The 21840-nt window shown below is 39.1% G+C and overlaps 1 protein-coding gene across 18 annotated transcripts in view; it reads left to right on the top strand.

The window, feature by feature from the left end:
- The window catches only part of PSD3 (pleckstrin and Sec7 domain containing 3), an 810275-nt gene extending 795318 nt beyond the window's left edge, over window positions 1–14957 (top strand). For 17 of the 18 annotated variants that reach the window (XM_086703516.1, XM_086703515.1, XM_086703517.1 and 14 more), the window contains one exon: window positions 5778–14957. In XM_086703516.1, the coding sequence (XP_086559642.1) occupies window positions 5778–5993 (216 nt within the window). In that variant the 3' untranslated portion in view covers window positions 5994–14957. The remainder of the gene's footprint in view (window positions 1–5777) is intronic. The other variant, XM_086703520.1, reaches the window with a different exon arrangement.
- Window positions 14958–21840: the final 6883 nt, after the last annotated feature.

Here is a 21840-nt window from a genome sequence, read left to right as displayed (position 1 = left end):
CCTTTATTTTTTTTATTTCTTTATTTTTTTCTGATCCATGCTTCCTTTATTCCATGGCCAACCACCATGCTGTCTCCACACCACGGTACAAAGACTGGCAATCATTCACAATCCTGCTGTACAACAATCTGAGCCTTACAGTGCATTTAAGGCTTTTAAATTTGAAAAGAAAAATGAAAATAAAACCAAGGAACTCCCAAACCCAAACCCCCAACCAAGATGATCAGTGTAGCAATTTTTAAGTGTCTTCTGTTTCTGAGGCTTACTCGGTGCAGCTCCAGTGTCAAAACCCAAGTAACTCCTAAACTGAAAAGATTAGTTTAGTGAAGTTTTAATTACATAAATTCTTAAAAGCATAAACTTGTGATTCTTTTTTTTTTTTGTCTTGGAAATGTTATAACAAAATTTTAATAGCAAAGCATAGGAATAAAAACATTAACAAAATGTATTCAATCATTTACATTACAAATGAGGGGTCCGCAGTTTGTCTTGTAGCCTGACAAAAGAAAACTACCCATTAAGAATCTATGCACAATGCAATTGCGAATATGTACAAGTACTTTAAAAAAGCCCTACAAGGAGGTCTTCATAGAAGGAAAGTCAGCTAGGCTCTGTGTTAGACCAACCAGACAATCAAAGTATTAAAACTCTTCTCCCACAGCCTGGCCATTTACGAGCGCCGTCCCCGAGCCGTGGAGCCCCTCTGGGTGGAAGGGGCTGGACACAATGACATAGAACTTTACGCACAATACCTGGACAGACTAAAACAGTTCATATCTCACGAACTGCCTAATTCCTGAAGAAGGCGCCTTGATCATACCTCATTTACCGCGAACACGCGAGTCCTCTGTTTCGTACATGCTTGAACTGGTCAGCAGGAATGGCGTGACAGCCATAGAAGTGCCCGCCTTTTGGTGTTCTAATCAAAGAGCTGATGAAATCCTAGCCTCCTGTATCTAGAGGTGGCTCTCCTCATTCACACAGCACTCTAAACTGAACATTGGTGGCAGCCAGCGTCCCTGCATGGCAGGGAGCGGGGCGCCGGGCGCCGGACCTTCGGTTTTCCCATGCTGGGGGGGGGGGGGGGGATGCTCACGCCTGTTGCCCCGCTGTCCCCACCAGTCACGATTCACTTATGCAGGACTCAGCCCTCTCCCCACCAGTGTTCTCAGTATTTGACATGCATCTCTTTTTCGGCCACTGGATTCATGGGTTCGATCCATTTGTGAAGCTGTGATAGAATATAACACAAAGGAATTCCTTTGCTAAGCTTCGTTCACAGACTGATCTCTTCCCCCAAATAAATCAGTCCAAGGGTACTTTACTGGAATTATCATGAACAGGTTCATCCACTGGAACCATGTAAACATGACTGGAATATTCTTGATCAAAAGGAAACTGGGTTTTTTTAAGTGTAAATTTATTACTAGTCAACAGAGTTTTAATATTTTGATTGTATGCCCTTTGATCTAGTATGCCCTTTAGATGTCTGGTTAATCCCCCAATTTCACTGATGCACAGACTGATGTGTAATACTGATGACATTTTTATTACAAATGCCCTTACTAAGCCTTTTTGTAGCTTTCAGAGAAGCTTAGTATTTTATTCGTATTTTATTCATTTACTTTGTTACTCTATTAAGATTAGAATGTGTATCGGTAATGCTTTTAGCTGCATTTGACAATGCCTTAATGGCTTAAACCCTAAGGATATTTATTATTCATACTTAACAAGATATTCAGAGGTGGTAGGGAATCATGGAGTTGGATCCAGCTCATTGTATCATCAAGAACCCAGGCTGTTTCTTTCCATTTTTCCTCAAGTTAGCATGTGGTCCTTTTGTCTTCATGCCTGCTGCCCCAGTGTACAAGGTACCATTATAGCAATCACATGCATGTCAAGGAAGAGATAAGAGAAAAGGGAGCTTGCACCTAAAGCCTGGCCTCTTTATGAGAAAGCCAGATCACTTTCCCAGAAGCTCCCCATTAGACTTCTCTTTACATCTCATTGGCAAGACTATCACAGGATCCATCTTAGCTGCACATGGGGCTGGGAAAGCATTCATGTTTTTTAGTGGGAGTTACCTTTGTAGTGGGAGGAACATAGGAGTAGAGGAGGTTGAAAATGCCTTTAAATTGGTTACACCAACAGCCTCTGTCAGACTAGTCATCCTAAAAAAAAATATATATATATATATATATTTTTTTTTTTTTTTCATATCCAGAGAGAAAATATATTCTTAAGACAATGGGTTCTGGATTCAGATTTCTTTTTTTTTAATTAAATATAATTTATTGTCAAATTGGTTTCCATACAACACCCAGTACTCATCCCACCCAGTACTCATCCCTCCTCAATGCCCATCACCCACTTTCCCCTTCCCCCATCAACCCTCAGTTTGTTCTCAGTATTTAGAGTCTCTTATGGTTTTCCTCCTCCCTCTCTGTAACTTTTTTTCCCCCTTCCCCTCCCCCATGGTCTTCTGTTAAGTTTCTCAGGATCCACATATGAGTGAAACATATGGTATCTGTCTTTCTCTGCCTGGCTTATTTCACTTAGCATAATACCCTCCAGTTTCATCCACGTTGCTGCAAATGGCCAGATTTCATTCTTTCTCATTGCCAAGTAGTATTCCATTGTACATATAAACCACATCTGCTTTATCCATTCGTCAGCTGATGGGCATTTAGGCTCTTTCCATAATTTGGCTATTGTTGAAAGTGCTGCTATAAATATTAGGGTACATGTGCCCCTATGCATCAGCACTCCTGTATCCCTTGGGTAAATTCCTAGCAGTGCTATTGCTGGGTAATAAGGTAGTTCTATTTTTAATTTTTTGAGGAATCTCCACACTGTTTTCCAGAGTGGCTGCACCAGTTTGCATTCCCACCAACAGTGCAAGAGGGTTCCCGCTTCTCTACATCCTCACCAGCATCTATAGTCTACTGATTTGGTCATTTTAGCCACTCTGACCAGCGTGAGGTGTTATCTCAGTGTGGTTTTGATTTGTATTTCCCTGATGAAGAGTGACATTGAGCATCTTTTCATGTGTCTGTTGGCCATCTGGATGTCTTCTTTGGAGAAGTGTCTATTCATGTCTTCTGCCCTTTTCTTCACTGGATTATTTGTTTTTCAGGTGTGGAGTTTGGTGAGTTCTTTATAGATTTTGGATACTAGCCCTTTATCTGAGATGTCATTTGCAAATATCTTTTCCCATTCCATCGGTTGCCTTTTAGTTTTGTTGATTGTTTCCTTTGTAGTGCAGAAGCCCTTTATCTTGATGAGGTCCCAATAGTTCATTTTTGCTTTTAATACCCTTGTCTTTGGAAATGTGTCAAGTAAGAAATTGCTGTGTCTGAGGTCAAGGAGGTTTTTTCCTGCTTTCTCCTCTAGGGTTTTGAGGGTTTCCTCTCTCACATTCAAGTCCTTCATCCATTTTGAATTTATTTTTGTGTATGGTGTAAGAAAATGGTCTAGTTTCATTCTTCTGCATGTTGCTGTCCAGTTCTCCCAGCACCATTTGTTAAAGAGACTGTCTTTGGGGCGCCTGGGTGGCACAGTCGGTTAAGCGTCCGACTTCAGCCAGGTCACGATCTCACGGCCCGGGAGTTCGAGCCCCACATCAGGCTCTGGGCTGATGGCTCGGAGCCTGGAGCCTGTTTTCGATTCTGTGTCTCCCTCTCTCTCTGCCCCTCCCCCATTCATGCTCTGTCTCTCTCTGTCCCAAAAATAAATAAACGTTGAAAAAAAAAATTTAAAAAAAAAAAAAAAAGAGACTGTCTTTTTTCCATTGGATATTCTCTCCTGCTTTGTCAAAGATTGTTGGCCAATCCTGGGTTCTCCATTCTATTCCATTGGTCTATGTGTCTGTTTTTGTGCCAATACCATACTCTCTTGATGATTACAGCTTTATAGTAGATGCTAAAGTCTGGGATTGTGATGCCTCCCACTTTGGTTTTCTTCTTCAATATTACTGTGGTTATTCAGGGTCTTTTGTGGTTTCATACAAATTTTAGGATAGTTTGTGCTAACTTTGAGGAGAATGCTGGTGCAATTTTGATTGGGATTGCATTGAATGTGTAGATTGCTTTGGGTAGTATTGACATTTTAACAATATTTATTCTTCCAGTCCATGAGCATGGAATGTTTTTCCATTTCTTTGTATCTTCATTTTCCTTCATAAGCTTCTATAGTTTTCACATGCAGGTCTTTTATATCTTTGGTTAGGTTTATTCCTAGGTATTTTATGGTTCTTGGTACAGTTGTGAATGGGATCAGTTTCTTTATTTCTCTTTCTGTTGCTTCATTATTGGTGGATTGGAGTCAGATTTCTTGACGTCAAATCCCAGCTTTACTTCTTTGAAAACTCTGACTTTAGACTTCTCTCTGCCTCTATCTCCTTTATTGTAAAACAGGGATAATAATGTACCAATTTTATATTGTTATTGTATTAATGACCTGAAATTAGCATGTGAGCACTCCATATAAACTACATTATCACCATCAAGCAAAGCTTGGCATCCCCACATAGATACTGACCAAACCCAGAGCAAGCTTAATTACTAGAAGCTATTTCCCACTCTTGAACAAAAACAGTTTAAAAGAGTGACCTCAAGTAGCTTCAACTTCATAATTATTAACTTAAAACTAAGATGTACATAATCTCAGTCTGATCAGGAAAACCCTTAAAAGACTGACAATCATAACAGAATTTGCCTGCATTTGTTGGGACAATTTATAACTGAAATGTCATCTTGTTTAGAAATAGAACACTTTAGGGGTGCCTGGGTGGCTCAGTCGATTAAGCGTCCAACTTCAGCTCAGGTCCTGATCTCACAGCTCATGAGTTTGAGCCCTACGTTGGGCCCTGAGCTGACAGCTGGGAGCCTGGAGCCTGCTTCAGATTCTATGTCTCCCTCTCTCTCTGCCCCTCCCCGACTCGTGCTCTGTCTCTCTCTCAAAAGTAAATAAACATTTTTTTTTAAATGTAAAAACAAAAGAACTAGAACACTTTGGGCTTTCTTATAAATCATTCGTGTGTCAAAGCAGTATGGTGAAAGTCTTATTTTGACTAGAATCCATCAAATCAAGAATCTGAGACCTGTCTGTAATTTGCATACATATATGCATATATATATATATGTAGTACATAGTATAGTATACAGTTCTATAGTTTATAGACCCAGATCAAACCAAAAAAGCACCAATTAGGGTTAGAGAAAAAAAAATCTCTGCAATGTTCACTTCAGTTATTTCGAGACAAAGATACACAGAGTTAGGAGAATCTAGGAGCTGTTTAAATCATCATAGATACTCAAGAAATAGTTGATGAAAAAAAATGTGTACAATTGAGAAAAACATCAGAAAGTAATTTGAAGTTTGTGAGAAACCATAGTGCTCTGAGAAATTCGTGATCCTAACATAAAAGCAATGGCAGGAAACCCAGAGCAGCTTCTACAGTATTGTTGTCATGTAGGAAACCAGAGACTGGATTCACCATTGACAGATTCCTCAAGTTGAATCTTTGTAGAATTTCAGGGAGTAGGGAAGAGAGTAAACAACCATATCCGAGCTAGACTGAAGTGAAGGCCTAGGTCACGTGAGGGAAGTTCAAGTGACTATACCACTGAGCCATAGGAGCCATCCACTTCCCCAAAACCAGAGGTTATAGCTCCTCCAGTTTACACCATTCTTCTGCCTGTGTTCAGGAAGCATGATTCTGCTATGCATTTATGAATAGTGTACTGACCACTATTCTTCTCTGACTTTCCTTCCAGAAAACCCGTTATGAAATTTATGTCAGCATTCTAAAAGGAGGAGGCAAGGAGCTCCTGAGTAACAATGAAATTGAGGCTGCAGGACTGAAGAAGTCACATTCAAGTCCTTCACTGAACCCAGATTCATCTCCAGTCACAGCCAAGGTCAAGCGTAATGTGTCAGAGAGGAAAGATCACCGACCTGAAACACCAAGCATTAAGCAAAAAGTTACTTAGAATCGATCTGTGACCAGGAGGTACTGGTCATGGAGCAAAATAGAGTTTTTCAAGATCTTTCTGGTAAACCCGTGAATATATTTTTAAAAAGTTTGTGACTAAATGGTGCATTAGTAACCTTTTCTATTGTATAGTTTTGTTAGTTTCTGTACTGATTGTCTCTTTGCTCTTGATTACTTTGCTTTGATGATTTTTGCTACTTGATGACTAATGCACCTTTTTTTGTGAAGGGGAGGGGGATCATGATTTCAGAATGAATTATGTGTCACTTTTTCTTTATTTTTTCTTGTTTTCACTCTGCTCAGTTGTTTTATGTATTGTCAAATCAGCTATTACACTTTTCTAAGGTTAAAAAATGTAAATCATTGTGAAACATTTAACTGGACAAACTTGGTAGTTGAGTAAATTCTAGCCAGGGTTAATATAAGCCTTTATATGTGAAATGTTGCTCAGTCACAGAGGTGGAATTGAGCACTGGCAGAAATTCAATTAAGAATTACAATTCTGGGAAGCAAGATGGTCCACTGTGATGCAGGTATGCATATATCTTTGCACTTATTGTTGAGTTCTGACCCTGCTGGAAGCATAGAAAAGGGGGTGTTAACAAGATGGGAGGACTGGAGAACTAAAGAAGTGCATTAGCTTCCTTGAAGTGTTGATTTCATTTCAGCCAAAGAAGGAAATAGGAAGTGGAATCTTTTTGCCATTGAAGGTTGTGAAAAAATGACACCAAGTTCATTTTGTTTCTTAAAGGGTGGTGGCAATAATCGACTCTTGGGGAGCTGCAGTAGTAGGCATGTGGCTGGTGTGCAGGAAATTGTTACCTCACTTCAAGGTCTAGGCTAGGAATCCAGAATCATCTCTGTCTATCAGTACTCTGCCATTCAGGAATTACGTTCATACACACACACACACACACACACACACACACACATATATGTGTATATATATATATATATATATATATATATATAAGCATGGTGTTATCTCCTGGTTGTAAAAATATTGGGGTCTTCTTAAAAAAAATAATGTTGAAATGGAACCCCTTTTGTTTTTAACAAAACAAATTAAGAGGAAACAGTAGCTGCAGTTGTTCAACAATGTGATTCTTTAAAATAAATCTGAAAGTAATAATATCTAAATGAATTGTGGCTGGAAAACTGAGGAATCTACTGGTTGTATATGCAAAGTTAGTTTATTCTTATCTCATGATCTCTTTGATAGCCAGTTCATTCTGCTGCTACTGAACTTTCTCCTAAAAAAAGTACCTAATTTTAAGTCAGTACTTTCTATCTATTCAGAATAGTTACAGTCACGAATTTGTTCCACTGCTGGTCCCTTTGAAATTTAGGGTGACAACATATCCTCGTGTAGTGGAAGAAAAAGTGAAAATTGAGCCCTGAGTTAGAACTTTCTGATTTTGAAACCTTGAATGTTTGTGATCCTTAAAACTATAATCTCCATGACTTCTGAACTAATGGAATCACTTTGAATACTCTTTTACCTCCCACACAATTTGCTCTAGTTCTACTCAGTTTATTAAAGGCACTATGACCAAAGAAACAGGGACTCTGCAGGAATAGCATGGTTCCAGTGAATTAGAGAAAATCTGCTATTAAACCATGGTGGTTTCTAGTAGTATATTGTTCTGATGTACCAGCACTTAATTATAAGATTAAGTAATTATAATCTTAATTATAAGATTAGTAATAACATTTACTTTACCTATATAAATGCCCATATTTGCTACTGCCCAAAAGAGAGAAACCCTTCTCTAAGGTTGTAGTTGCTTGCTTTGTGAGAAGTTTTTGCCATACCTTTGAAAAACTCACCCTAACCGTCTATCTTGTTTATGTAAAGACATTGACTAAATTTGTGTGTCAAAACCGAAAAACAAGGTAATTACGACATGGCCCCGTGCACCTGATTCATTTTTGTAGCTTCTGACCAAATCCAAGATTTGCACAAAGGAGGAATCATCTTTCTTCCTTGAATCTGAATAATTAGTGTGTTTGTTTTCTGTATAATATATTTATACCAAGCAAGAGAGAAATACCTAGCCATGTCATCTCTGAGCTTCAGTAACTAAAGAAAAATAAACATCCCTGATTGGCTTGAATGTGTTTGTCAACAGTGTGACTGTGTCTGTGTATATAGAATGTCTCTATGTATTTTACTTACAGTATATAATAGACATGAAATGGTACCATGCTACAGTATTTCTGACATTTAGAGTAGTTCTAACATGCTCAGTTAGAATCAGCACCATTACAGCATTATTCCTATTATACAACTCACTAATGTTAGCTACAGGAATTTCTGGATATGCTAATAGATAAATGGGTGAGAAGGACACTTTGAAGCTGTGTTTGCAGTTTCTCTTTTAAAAACAACTGCAGAAGGTTTTTCTTTGAGCCAGAATCCCAGATTGCTTTGGCATGATGTTGCCCATCTTCCCGGGATGGGTTGAGAATACCTCTGTCTGTTGTCAGTGCACCTAGCAGACCAAGAGTTTATCCAGTAATAGGAGGAAATGGCCCCTGATTCAACTAGATTCTAAGAGTCTTGCCCATAGCCAACCACATTTTCCTTTGTGATCATTTCTTTCCTATAGTATCAAGTCAGAAGAAATTGAAGACATTTCCTTTCACAGCTATTCCAAGCCTGCTGCCTCACCTCCTCCTTACCTTCTAAAGGTACTCCCCCTCTTCCCATCCCCACTCGTCACCCATACCTTAGCATCAGGAGCCTTGGGATTTCTCTCCATGTGATAAATTATTATTCTCCTTCACATAAATACATGTAATATTATTTTTTATATAGAAAGTCTTGATAGTCATCAAAACATCTTGATGGTAGTCTTGTTGCAAATTGACCATAGAAGTGGTCTGTGTATAAAATCTTTGAGTGTTTTGGGGTTTGTTTCCCCACCTCACATGTTGACTTTCACAGGAGGTCTCAGAAATCCCTTGTTAGCAATCAAAACTTAATTACTAGCATGCAGAGTCCTCATTTTATTGCCATGCCATAGCCATTGTTTGAAGTGTGCTTTTTAGAAACATTTTGGTAACTCTTAGCAATGCCTAGTTAAACCAAGCAATACTTCCATGTATTTTAATTAATCTCAAGTAAAACCAACATGTTAGAGTCCTCTGGTAGAACTGTAGTTCCTATTGCTCTTCGGTAAAGAAGGTAGAAAGCAACTGTACAAGAACGTCTATACTTCTGTTATCCTAATTCAGAAGATGAGGATTTCTGTCCTCAGTCAGAAGTGATTGAGAGAATTCATTCTGTAAAAGCAGAATTGGCTGGCTTTCTAAGGCCAAGCTATAGGTGGTCTCTTGAGTTTGTATTTCACCCTGTGGCCAAACCACAGAACATCTGAGGCTGGAGAAGAATTTATATAACCAGCAGTAAAGGAGGCCCTTTGCTGCCTAAACACAAAGTTGTAGAGTTTTCTGCTGGCCCTTGCCTGCTACTCCCTCTGATATAAAAAGCTTGAGAAGCTTTTCTTAAGTAAGGCGGGGCCTGATTTGGCTATGAGTTGTACCGTTTCTCTGCCTTTACTCCTAATCATAGACAATGGGAAGAAAATTGACCTTTAAGAAGTTTCTCTATTGTCTTACTAGCAAGACTTTCTTGGATATAGTTAGTTGTCATTGGAATTTTAATTCCTTTGGCATTTACCGTGTAGTCATCAATAAAGCCTTCTTTTTTTTTAGATTTTATTTCTGAGTAATATCTACACCCAATGTGGGGCTCGAACTCACGATCCCAAGATCAAGAGTAGCACACTCCACCGACTAAGCCAGCCAGTCGCCCCCTAGTTAAGCTTTTTTAAGCCAGATTTCACAGGGAGTTTCTTAGTCTTGTAGGTCCAAATTTCTTTACTTTAGCTCTTAGGGACCTGGTCAAGTTTACAGCACATTGGTAGCCACCTTCCTTAATTTCAGCAGCGAACAATATCTTTACTTTTCAAATGACATTTTTTTCCAGTTGTAAAATTAATACTGTTAAACAAAGAACCAAAGTGGTATCCTAAAAATTGTTAAAAGTAGAATTTAGTTAATGATTAATAGTGTGACTTTGGGTTTAAATAGCATCTGCTTTTCTCAACATCGAAGTTACTCTGACAAGAAAAAAAGATCAGTCAGCTTTGTAGGCAGATGAGCTTCTGGGTCTACCTTGCCCCAAAGCTTTCTGGCTGTCTCTTCTCCTAGGCCAGGTCAGGCCACTAGTCTGCTTCAGGTCAACAGATATCTCCATCAGCCTTTTGACATTTTATACTGTCAAGTCACTTGGAGGACTTTAAAGGTCAGTAGTTCACCACAAAATAATCCCAACAAGTGACAGGGAGGTGCTTTGTCATTGCTTTTCCTCTCAGATTCCTTTTCAATGTCTCACTTTTAAAGGGAAACTGAAGTCCAAAGCCATTGCCATTCTCCTTTTGTACCTATAGTATCCAAAAACAAGTGTGCAGCATTCTGCTTAGGACATAATGCCCCTTTGCATGCAAAGAGAATATCTTCACAGAGAGAATGTCAGTAAATACTTGAATCTGCATGATAGTTTGTTGGCTTGAATGTAACAGCAAGAAAATATTGCAAGTTAAGTAATTGTATATACAATTTCCTTAAATGTCCTTGGCTTGTTCTTTGTAATTTATGTGTGTATCTGTAGTATTGCAGGCTTTTGGAGAATATTCATATAGATAGTTTGTCAGACATCAAAAGAAATGCTTTCTGTCACCTGCCAATGTTGTATTGTGGGTATTTATAGTTGTATATATATATATGTATATGTATCAATGTGTAGACTGTATATCAGTATATGGTGTATGTATATCAAATTTATTTTTAATAACCAGTATGATATGAAAAGCAAGTAAAAACCTCATAGGATTGATTATATAATGCAGTTATTGAAAGTATATATAGTGATACTGTTTTATTAAACTTAAATGATATTTTGATTAGCTTTTTAATAAGACTTTATGTTAGAAAATTCCATCTTTGATCTTTGAACCACCAGGGCGAAAATGACCCTGAACTAACTTCGTGAAACTCTTTCAGTGTACTGTGTACAATACTAAGGAAGTAGCTCATTATAACTTGAGATCTACAGAAAGAAAAAAAATAGGCATCCTATACAGTCTTAACAACTTCGGTATTCTGAGTACTTAACCATAAAATCAAACTGACAATTTTGGGCTTATTACAAAATGTGGTGCTTTAAAGCACACGTTCTTTATTGTTGTAATTAGTCCAGACAAATAGAGCTTTCAGAAGAATTAAATAAGTGCCCACAGTATCATTTTTGTGCCTGTGTCTATTTTACAGTAGATGGAACCACCCTTCTTGCACCACCTCCTTACCCTCTTTACTTTAAAGAATATTACATTGCTAAAGTATATCAGGGCTTCCCAAGATCAGGTACTATATTCTAGGTTTGCAGTTGTACAAATTAGCATCTAGTGTCACAAGTGAAAGAATTTTAGGGCAGGCTATGGACTAGGTTAAATCTTTATTTAATATTTTTATACTTAGGTCTCTTCCTGCCTCTCCCCAAAGAGCCACTGGCCTTAGTTATTTGAGCTTACTGCTTATCTCACAGTGTGTAAATAGATAATAGATTAAATGTGTATTATTCAGCATGTTTGGTATATTTAAAGCAGCAACTGAGTGTGTTTGAGTGAGTGGTTGAGTACAGTATATTTTTAAACATACTGTCTCCTATTCTTTGTATCTGATTCAGAGAATTGGAGTTATGGAATGAAAGACTAATCTTTAGCTCTAGGCTGCTGTTGGTAGTTACATTGGAGTTTTTTTAATTAATTCTACAGTCTCAAACTTTTTGCAAATATATCATATTTCCTAATTTGTTCTTGACGTGCAGTGAATTCACTCTGACTGATCAGCAGGGTCTTTGTTCTGCAAGAGTGTATTTCTTTCTAAAAATTATAGTGAATTGCAAAAACATTCATTTGATTCAGAAAGCATATACTAAAGGAGTAGCAAAAATAAAGTTTCATTTTGGGCCTTAATCATTTGAACTGTTTGGACTTTTAATATAAAGCCATGTAGGTTATAAAGCCAAGTAACCATTTGGCATGGACAGTAATATACACTGTATCAGAGTATATATGCACATTGATTTTTTAATGTCATTAGGATACTTTTTTAGTTATAGGAACAAGACTAATTAGACCAAATTGAAGTCAGGGGGCTTTGGGGGAGGAGTGTGTGAGCTGGTTGACTTCCATTTAGGATAGACATATATGTGGTCAGTCCTCCGCTCCTGAGAGATTCATAACCAGTTTACTGTCCCCTTAGGTGTGTAAGGGGAAAGTTTCACATATCTGGGCCTCTCACATGTGTACATTCGCTTGCACACATGTACACATAGTGAATGTTTTAAGTTATACAAACTTAAGACACAAAGGGCAAGAGTGTAGAAGAGGTGATGAATTAAGGGGGTGGAAACTGCATCACAGGAATGTTTTCTAAGGGCTAGGGAGGAGTTGAGCTCTCGTGTCTGACTTTGACAAGTATTGCATTTTTAACAAATATGTGAGGGGATATATATCACATCCACCAAATTGAAGGCTTTCTTATAATTCACAAGTAGCAGCTCTCCAACATCCCGCAGTAGCATGGGGACATTCCAGAAGGCTGAATTTTCTGGGGTGGCATTGCTGCGTGCTCTGGAGATCATTACTTTAAGAAAGGAGCACAAATGGAGAAGGAACAAAACACTGTAGGAACATTGGTGTGAATTGTCCACATTCCCCTTCAAGCTGTACTGGTAAGAAAGTTCAGATTAAAGTATGCTGAACAGTTAAGCACTTTTCCATCAGCAGTGACAGTGAAGATAGAGATGAGAAGGAACCCAGCTAAAATATATTTCCCATTGCAGGGTAAGAGCTAAATTCTCACTAATAGTGTTATTAAAAGCACTTTAACTTCAATTCCTGAAAATGGTGGTCAATGGAGAGAAATTTGGGGTTTCAGTTACCATTTCCCTGTGAGCTTGCATAGATAAGTCTTTAGACACTCTCAGGAGAGTCCTAACAAGAAAGCTCAGCTAAGGACAGTATTGTAGGTCTGAGGCTCCTTGCTCTGACCCCTGAATACTGGGGCACTGCAGAGGGTGATAATGTATTCTCTCTGCAAAGAGGAGATTCTCTTCTGGCCTTCTACTCCACTTGGGCTTCTACTGAGCAGCAAACACATCCTGGATTTCAGTGCTATTCCCCAGCTTTAGGAATCCAGCTCTTCTAATGGGTTGACCCTGCTGAGGAAAGATATCAACTCTGAGAATGACTGAGTCACTGGGGATGACATATGACAAAGGTATTTTAAAAATTCTGTGACTGAAGCCAAGACCATATATTTTGCCTTTGCAAGAAACAGGTTGGCACATTGAGCTCTACCAAGGGATGGATGATATCTTTGCCTTTGCACCCAGATTTCTGAAAATGGGTAATGTTTCAGTTCTGTGGGAAGGGTCAAAGGACACTAAGCTTATTGCTTAGCATTTCTGCTCAGTCAGATGAGAGCTGTTGGGTAAAGGCCTAAATGCCTCCCTGCATTCTCTTCTACCTCAAGTTTTAGGAGCCCATTTCTAGAACAAAAATTTACACAAGTGGAGAACCAATACTGTCAGCCTTGATTACTGTAGGACAGGCAGAAGGGTGGTAGTTTATATCCTTTAATATAAAACAAGGTTTTGACTTTTCCAACTAGTAACTGGGTTATATTTACTGTGACTCAAACTATTTGGCAATGTGCAACATTCCTTTGCCTTCAAAGTTTTCTCCACCAATCATTGCAGTTTCATTGCAGCCCTGGTGCCATATCTCCCTGCAAATTGTGAAAGTAATTAGTGACAAAATAGCAGCCTACTCCTTTTCAGTAGTCCAACTGTCAGCATTAGCAGACTTAAGTAAGCTAGTGAGACTGAATTATGTACTGGAAACCTGTTCCTCCTTATCACCCACCAGACTGAAGAAATGCCATCTCCTATAAAATTATGGCATTTATGGTGGTCATCTTTGTAATGGAACAGTAATTTATGTGGGTATTGCTAAGGTGTTTAGAGAATATTTTGAAAATTAAGTTTACATTCTACAATTGCTTTATTTTTTATTAAAATAGTTGTATATAAATATTACCTTGTTTGTTGTTGAAGTAACCTAAACCATGTAAACAGACAAGCGAGTCACCTGATATGTATAGACGCTGTGATATATAGAGTACTTTTCCCTATTGTGTAATGTTCATGAATATAACTGTTCCTGTGTTTTTATAAGTTGGGGATAATTTGTTGTTTTACAACAACAAAATCTGTTGGATTTAAGTGGCTTTTATGTAATAGAAATCATGTGAAATAGTGAAGGATTTAAAATATGTATATGATAAATGTAAATGTACAAACTTTAGAAAGAAATAAATCTAACAAATTTCAATCATTTAGGGGGATAATTTTATTTGCTTATTTAAGCAACTGTATAATACCTTTAAAAATCAAAACAACACACCAAACCTCCTCTTGCATTAAAAAGACAACAAACCCACAGTGAGAGATTTCACCAGGGTACTTGATTAAGGGGTAAGAAAGTCAAAACTATTAACTCTGACTCACCTTCATTGACGTCTGTGAAAACACGTGTTTGCACAAAGATGTTGATGAGATTTAGGAGGCCTACTGTCTTCATCAGGGGGCTTTAAGCAGGGAAAGAAAACTTTTTATAGCAATTTCAAGAACTCATTTGCATCCCCATATTCTAACACTTTTTATCAAAGTAGAGGGACTGAAGGTAATTATTGCTCTAAAATGCAAATGCTTATCATGCTTTATGGTGCCTAGTGTATATATCTTTGTTATCATAACCAAACTTAATGTTAAAAATGATATCTGTTGACTTGGAAAATGAAAAAATAAAATTCCACCCTAATCACCTAACTTCTGAATATTTGAGAGGATGTTTTATGTTTGGCAATTTGGGCTTTCTGAAGCAAGATAGCTGATAACGAATGAAACTGCTGCCTGGCAGAGATGAAAACTGATGTTATGTATAAATCTCTAAATAGCTTGGCGTAGGGAGGAAGGGGGAGATGGGTGGCTTCCACTAAAATCCCCTGTGTGACTCTCAAACATGAATCCTCTTACGTAAATATTGAATCATATTGTACATCTGAAACTAATATAATGTTATAATGTCAATTATATCACAGTTTGAAAAAGAAACAAATATGAATCCTCATTGCCCAGTTTTCTGTCCTCTAAGTCTAGGAGTTTTGTCAATTTTGGGACTGTTTGTTGCACAAATTAATATTAAAAGATGAAACCTCAAGACAAGAAGCTAAAACCCAGGAGAAATAAAGATAAAATGAAAAAACTATCAACCATAAATAATGTCTCACCTCTACATTAATTCTATTCCATGATAGTGTGAAATTTACCAATGAGACTCCTGAATCACCCAATTTTTATTGAGAAATTGTAAGCCATAGAAAATACCGAAGACTGGCATATGTCTTTCTAATATTAGAGAAGAGTGTAAGTTCTGGATGCTGTAGACTAGTGAGCTTGATATTAATTCTGGGCATAATTACAAAGTGAATGATAAGGATGCAACATTACTGCAAGTTAGCATGGCTTCTCAAGAACAAACCATTTCAGACTATGTGTATTTCCTATTTTGTAAGATTAAGTATATCAGAAAATACTAGATAAAAGATCTGAGCCACAACAAAGAATTTAATGTGGTCTTAAATATGTCTGGGCTAAGTGGTGAAATATCAGTGTTGGTGGGTGTGTAACCACTTGAATGGTGCTAATTAAAGAATACTTATCAACCTGGAAGAGCATGTCTAGTGTCCTGCTGCAAAGCTCACCTTTTGGCTCCATCTGTCCAACATTTCAATTACTAACTTTACTAAAACTATAAAAATGTGTTTATTAAAAATGTGCATGTCATAAAGCTGGAAGAGAATGATTTTACTAGAGACAGAATCAGGATTCAAAAAAATCTCAACAGGCCAAGAAAGGGACAAATTAACAATGTGAAATATTAAAGTGTAAGAGCGTAAGATTTTACACTTTGGTTATTAAAAGAAAAACTTTACAAGGTCAAGCTAGGATCTGGTATATCACAAGGAAATAGAAAAGAAAGCCTCCAGATTTAACCCACAGCAAACTCAATTACAGGGAACAGAGTGATGTAGCCACCAAAAATATTGGTGCCATCCCAGGAAGGTGAAGCACACTGCTCTACACTAATGAGACTACAGCCAGAGAAACTGCCTTGAGACTTGAGATGTAAACAAACCAGAGGGTATGCAAAATTAACAATCAAGATGGCAAAAAACAAAACAAAACAAAACAAAAAAACTACGAACAATGTAATGAGAGAAATGTAGGAAACACATGAACTGGGGATGGTTAACCATGACAGAACTAAGGAATATTGGTTTTAAAAGTTTAAATGAGGGGCGCCTGGGTGGCGCAGTCGGTTAAGCGTCCGACTTCAGCCAGGTCACGATCTCGCGGTCTGTGAGTTCGAGCCCCGCGTCAGGCTCTGGGCTGATGGCTCGGAGCCTGGAGCCTGTTTCCGATTCTGTGTCTCCCTCTCTCTGCCCCTCCCCCGTTCATGCTCTGTCTCTCTCTGTCCCAAAAATAATAAATAAAAAAAAATAAAATAAAATAAAATAAAAAAGTTTAAATGAGTCCTATGTGGAAGGGGGATAAGGGCTGTGCTTTAGCAATTGAAGGGGTTTAATTAGGAGTGGTTATTGGAACCTACGAGAACTTACTAGAAGGGAGAGCTTTCCACTAAAAGCTGGCCACAACACACAAATCCCTTGCCAGTAGAGTAGTTCAGATGTGGTGTGGCACCCATGTGGGAAGTTAAAATGTTGAGAAATAAGAAACCTCAGATGGGTAGTTGGATTGTAACAACTGAGCACTTAGGTGCTTGGTGCTATGCTGGCTACTTAACATGGATCCTCTCATTTAATCTTTATGAAATTCTATGATATAGCACTATTATTGTACCCAGTTTACAGATGAGAAAAAGCCTACATCAGGTTCCATCTCTTCAGATCGTCCACACGTTAATTCCTCAACAGCTTCTATCTTGATCTACAGAAGTCAGAGCTAACACTAACCTTTCTTGTCAGCCTTAGTTTTGAGAAACAGTGACTCCACTCACAAGAATACGTATGTCACCCAGGAGGAAATGGCAATAGAAATAGTCCTTTTAGCTCAACATGCCTAGATCACACCCACAGAATTCTGAATGGAGTATGGAAATTTTAGATGTTCTCTGGGTGTTTCTAACATGCACCAGGGCTTGGGAACCATTTCCTTGGAACTTGGCAACTTAGTAACATCTCCTTGAACTTTGTGGGAAAAGTATAATCTCAGGCCGCTTCCCAGACCTGGTGAGTTACCAGGATTCTGCATTTAAATTACATCCCCAGGTGCACATTAAAGCTCGAGAAGCACTGCCTTAGAGCAGTTCCCAAAATGTGATCCCTCAAGCAGCACTAGCAGCATCTCCTGAGAATTTGTTAGAAATACAAATGACTGGGTGCCTCGGTTAAGTGTCAGACTTCGGCTCAGGTCATGCTCTTGTGTTTGTGAGTTCAAGCCCTGCATCGGGCTCTGTACTGACAGCTCAAAGCCTGGAGCTTGTTTCACATTCTGTGTCTCCCTGTCTCTCTGCTCTACACCTCCCATCTCAAAAATAAACATTAAAAAAAAGAAACACAAATTATCTATCCTATCTCAGACCTATTGAATCAGAAACTCTGGGGATGGGGCCCAGCTATCTGTACTTTCTCGAACCCTCCAGGTGATACTGATGCCAAAAATGAGAACCATTGTTTTAGGATAACTCACTGGCTACAGAAGCCTTTAGTACTCACAAAGGGCAACTGGCTGTTTCCTGCCATTATTGTGTTGTGCTTGATGCAATGCTGCCCATTGACCCTTGCATCTGTTAGCTGTTGTCATGAAGAAGAGAGACCAAGCTTTGACCACTGAATTATGAAATAGGATATGGATGCCGAACTGGCCAGAATCCTTGCAGAAGTGAAGGGGAAACTCCAGCACTCTCTTCTGTGTAAGGCGTCTTCCTCCTGACCCACTGCATAGACTCTGCCTGAGATATGTGCCTTAGGCTCAGCATTCTGAAATAGCTCCTTCTGTCAATTCACTTGCCTACCTTTACTTTAAGGACAATCTGTCCTTCCTTTTCTAGGCAACGTTCCCTAACTAGATTTAGTTCTGTCCTAAGTTACAACTGAATTCTGGCCACACCACTAAAATTTGTGAGAGACCTTTATGACCTGAAAGAATATGTCCAGGGAATTCTTACCTGGCAGTTTCCCTACAGTACAGTTGCTAGATAAAATATAGGATGCCCAACTACATTTGAATTACAGTTTTCTAGTGTAAGTATATCCCGTGCAATACTTGAGATGCAATTATGCTATAAAAAACATTCATTGTTTGGGATGCCTGGACAGTTCAGTCAAGCGTCCATCTCTGGATTTGGGCTCACGTCATGATCTCATAGTTGTGGGATTAAGCCCTGCATCGGTTTCCCTGCTGAGTGTGGAGACTGCTTGGGATTCTCTCTCCCTCTCTCTCCCATCCCCTGCTCAAACATGTTCTCTCACTCTCTCTCAAAATAAATAAACATAAAAAAACAGTATTCATTGTTTATCTGAAGATCAAATGTAACTGTGTATCCTATATTTTATCTGGCAGTCCTACACAGGGGGTCCCTTTGGGTAGCATTTCCTTGCTAATTGCCCTTCTTTTTGGCCAAAAAGAGGATTCTATCAATATCTTTAGGTTAGTAAGATGCTCTAGTGGAAGTCAAATTATAATCTGAATTTTGCGTAGCTTCTTAGGGGCAGAAAATACTATACTTGCTCAGGTGAGGTACTGTGCCATGTACCTGGAATCCCAAGAAACTGCTCAATAAATACATTTTGGATGGAATCAAAACTAGAGGCATTCGGTGATGCCTTTCCTTTGAAATCATTTGTAACACTTTTCCATACCGAGGAGCCAGTTTCCCAGTATAATCACAGGGTCTTGGGGGGACAGTACACTAGGCAGTACTAAATGTACTGCCGCTGCTCAGTAGAACAAATGGTTAAGAACAGAGATAGTGGAATCCAAAGGAGCTTCCTTTAACTCCATGCCCTGCACCTTATTAACTGTGTGAACTTGGGCATGTTACCTAATCTCTATTCCAGTTCTACACTATTAAAATGTGAATAACAACACCCAGCTCACGGGGTTGTTATGGGTCTTAAATGAGACAACACATATAAAACACTTAGCACAGTACTTGACCCTTAGCAAACCCTAAAAATAATAACAATAGCTAACATTACCTTACCAATGATATTAATTCTGTAATGGTAATTGTCAGCTTTTTCTTCCTGCTTCTGGCCCAGGAAGAATAGTGCTTTTAGCATATATCTTGGTTAATCCACAATGTGTTGATTTTGTAATTTAACTCAAAGAATTTTGGAGAAGGTTACTTTGCTAAACCCCAGACTGCACATAAAGGTTAACAAGTATTTAGCACTGTATTCTCTACTTTTGTTATTATCTTGGTCCTTTAGAAAGGTATTGTTCAGTATGGTAGCCACTAATCACATGTGGCAATTTGAAATTCTATTTTAGGATACCAGACCAACATGGCAGAGATATAGGGGGATCCATACTTCCCATGTCTCTCAAAGAAGTGCTGAAGCCAAACGACTTTGAACCCCAAAGACTGGGAGGAAAAGAGACTGAATCTACCAGGAAGAAAATGAGACAACTTGAAAGACCATAGGTGGGTGATTGCAAACTGGGGGAGATAAAATGGCCACGTGGGCATGGAAGGGAAGGATCCCCTTCTGTGGAGAGACATAGGGAAGAGAAAGAGCAGTTGGGGAAGTGTAGGACTGTATCTGGGCAAGAGAAAAACCTTGGACTGGGACTGAGAGGATCTCATCTCTAACTGTGGGGCTTTCTTGGGACCGGGGCCCACTCCCTGTTTGCACACCTGGGGAGGAGGGAAGCCAGCCCTGGGTTGGGTGGTAGATCGGGGACACAATCCATAGTAGGAGAAAGCCCTCCCTGGAGGGCTACACCATAGGACAAAGCCTGCCTGCATCCACCACCCCAGGCTCAGTGGCTAGGTCAAGGGTACAATCTGCAGTAGGAGAAAGCGGCCTCCTCCCTGGCGTGCTGTGGGACAGGACAAAGCCTGCCTACAGCCACCACCCCCAGGGCTCCACAGCAAGGTCAATGGTGTAGTCCACAGTAGGAGAAGGGGGTCCTCCCTGAAGTGCTGTGGCACAAAGCCAGCCAGGAACACATATTGGGCTGCACAGAGAAGCGCTTCCCCAATGCCAGAGCACACAGAGTGGGTCTTTGAATCCTAACCAAGCACAGGGTCAGGAAAGTTGGCAGAGTGACAAGGACTGCCCTGTCTGTGCCCAGGGCACAGTGAGGATGACTCAAATGGAGTCCATTGGGTCCCTGGAGAAGAGACTGGGGGGTCACAATTCCTCACCCCCACCACTACCACAAGGCAGGGTTTCAGGGACAGTCTATGGAGCCCACAGTGGAGGTGGTACCAGCCTATGCCAAACCACTCCCCTCCACACTGGGTAACTGTGTATCTACTGGAGCTGGACAGACCCTGTGGAACCAGCTGGACAGCTCCTCCAGACCAGTGCTGCAGCATTGCCTGAATTAATTCTTGGTCAATTCTGGATATATAGATATATTCTCCCCACCATTTCTCCTCCTTATCTCTTCCCTCCTCTAGGTTGGTTACTCTGGTTGTTGGTTTGTCTAAACAGATATATTTAATCCATTCTCTTGATACATGTTCTACACCTCCTTCTTTACATTCCTTTCTCTCTCTCTGGAATAATCAAGCCATAGAGTTTGTCTGGGTAACTTTATTGCCATTTCTTTTTCCCCACCTCCTTCCTTATTTTCCTTTCTTTCGCTCTGGATTAAGCCTTTTAGTCTCTCTGCCTAGTCAATATTTATTTTTCTTTTTACCCACCCCCGTCATTTCTCTATTTGTATGTGTTCTTCCATAAGCACTGCCTCCACTGTGTACTTTACCTGTATCCAGTATTTCTCGTTTTTTGCTTTTGGATTGTTTTTAGTTTTTTGGTTTTTGTTTTTGTTTATTTGTTTCTTTTATTTGTGTGTTTGCGTGTTTTTGTCTCCCGTTTTTGTTTGTTTTCCTTTACAAGGTTACTCCAAGGAACAAATCAAAGCACACTTGGTGGAAAGTACAAAACATCACTACTAGTAGGGAAATAAAATAACCAAAGTCACAACAGAGAGCAAGTAACAATTCCTGAAAAAAAACACCTCCTGAAGGGCCAGGCCCTGGGCAGGCCCTCCTTCAATATAGCAGTGCTCACAGGTGCAGAGCACAAAACAAGCTTTTAAAATACATAAGGGACAGAAAGGAACAGAAAACTAGCCAAAATGACGAAACAGAATTCTCCTCAAAAAAAATTCCAAGAAGTAGCGACAGCTAACGAATTGATCAAAACTGATTTAAGCACTATAACTGAACAAGAATTTAGAATAATAGTCATAAAATTAATTTCTGGGCTTGAAAAAAGCATAACGACAGCAGAGAATCTATTCCTACAGAGATAAAGGGACTAAAAAAATAGTCTTGATAAATTAAAAAAATGCTATAACTGAGGTGCAAAATAAAATGGAGGTGACCATAGAATGGACTGAAGAGGCAGAGGGGAGAATAGGTGAATTAGAAGATAAAATTATGGAAAAA

The sequence above is a fragment of the Puma concolor genome, chromosome B1, assembly GCF_028749965.1.
Source record: "Puma concolor isolate L17-30 chromosome B1, mPumCon1.1.hap2, whole genome shotgun sequence".
Classification (NCBI taxonomy): domain Eukaryota; kingdom Metazoa; phylum Chordata; class Mammalia; order Carnivora; family Felidae; genus Puma; species Puma concolor.
Note: the sequence above shows the minus strand (reverse complement) of the source record. Positions and strands in the feature narration are given on the sequence as shown.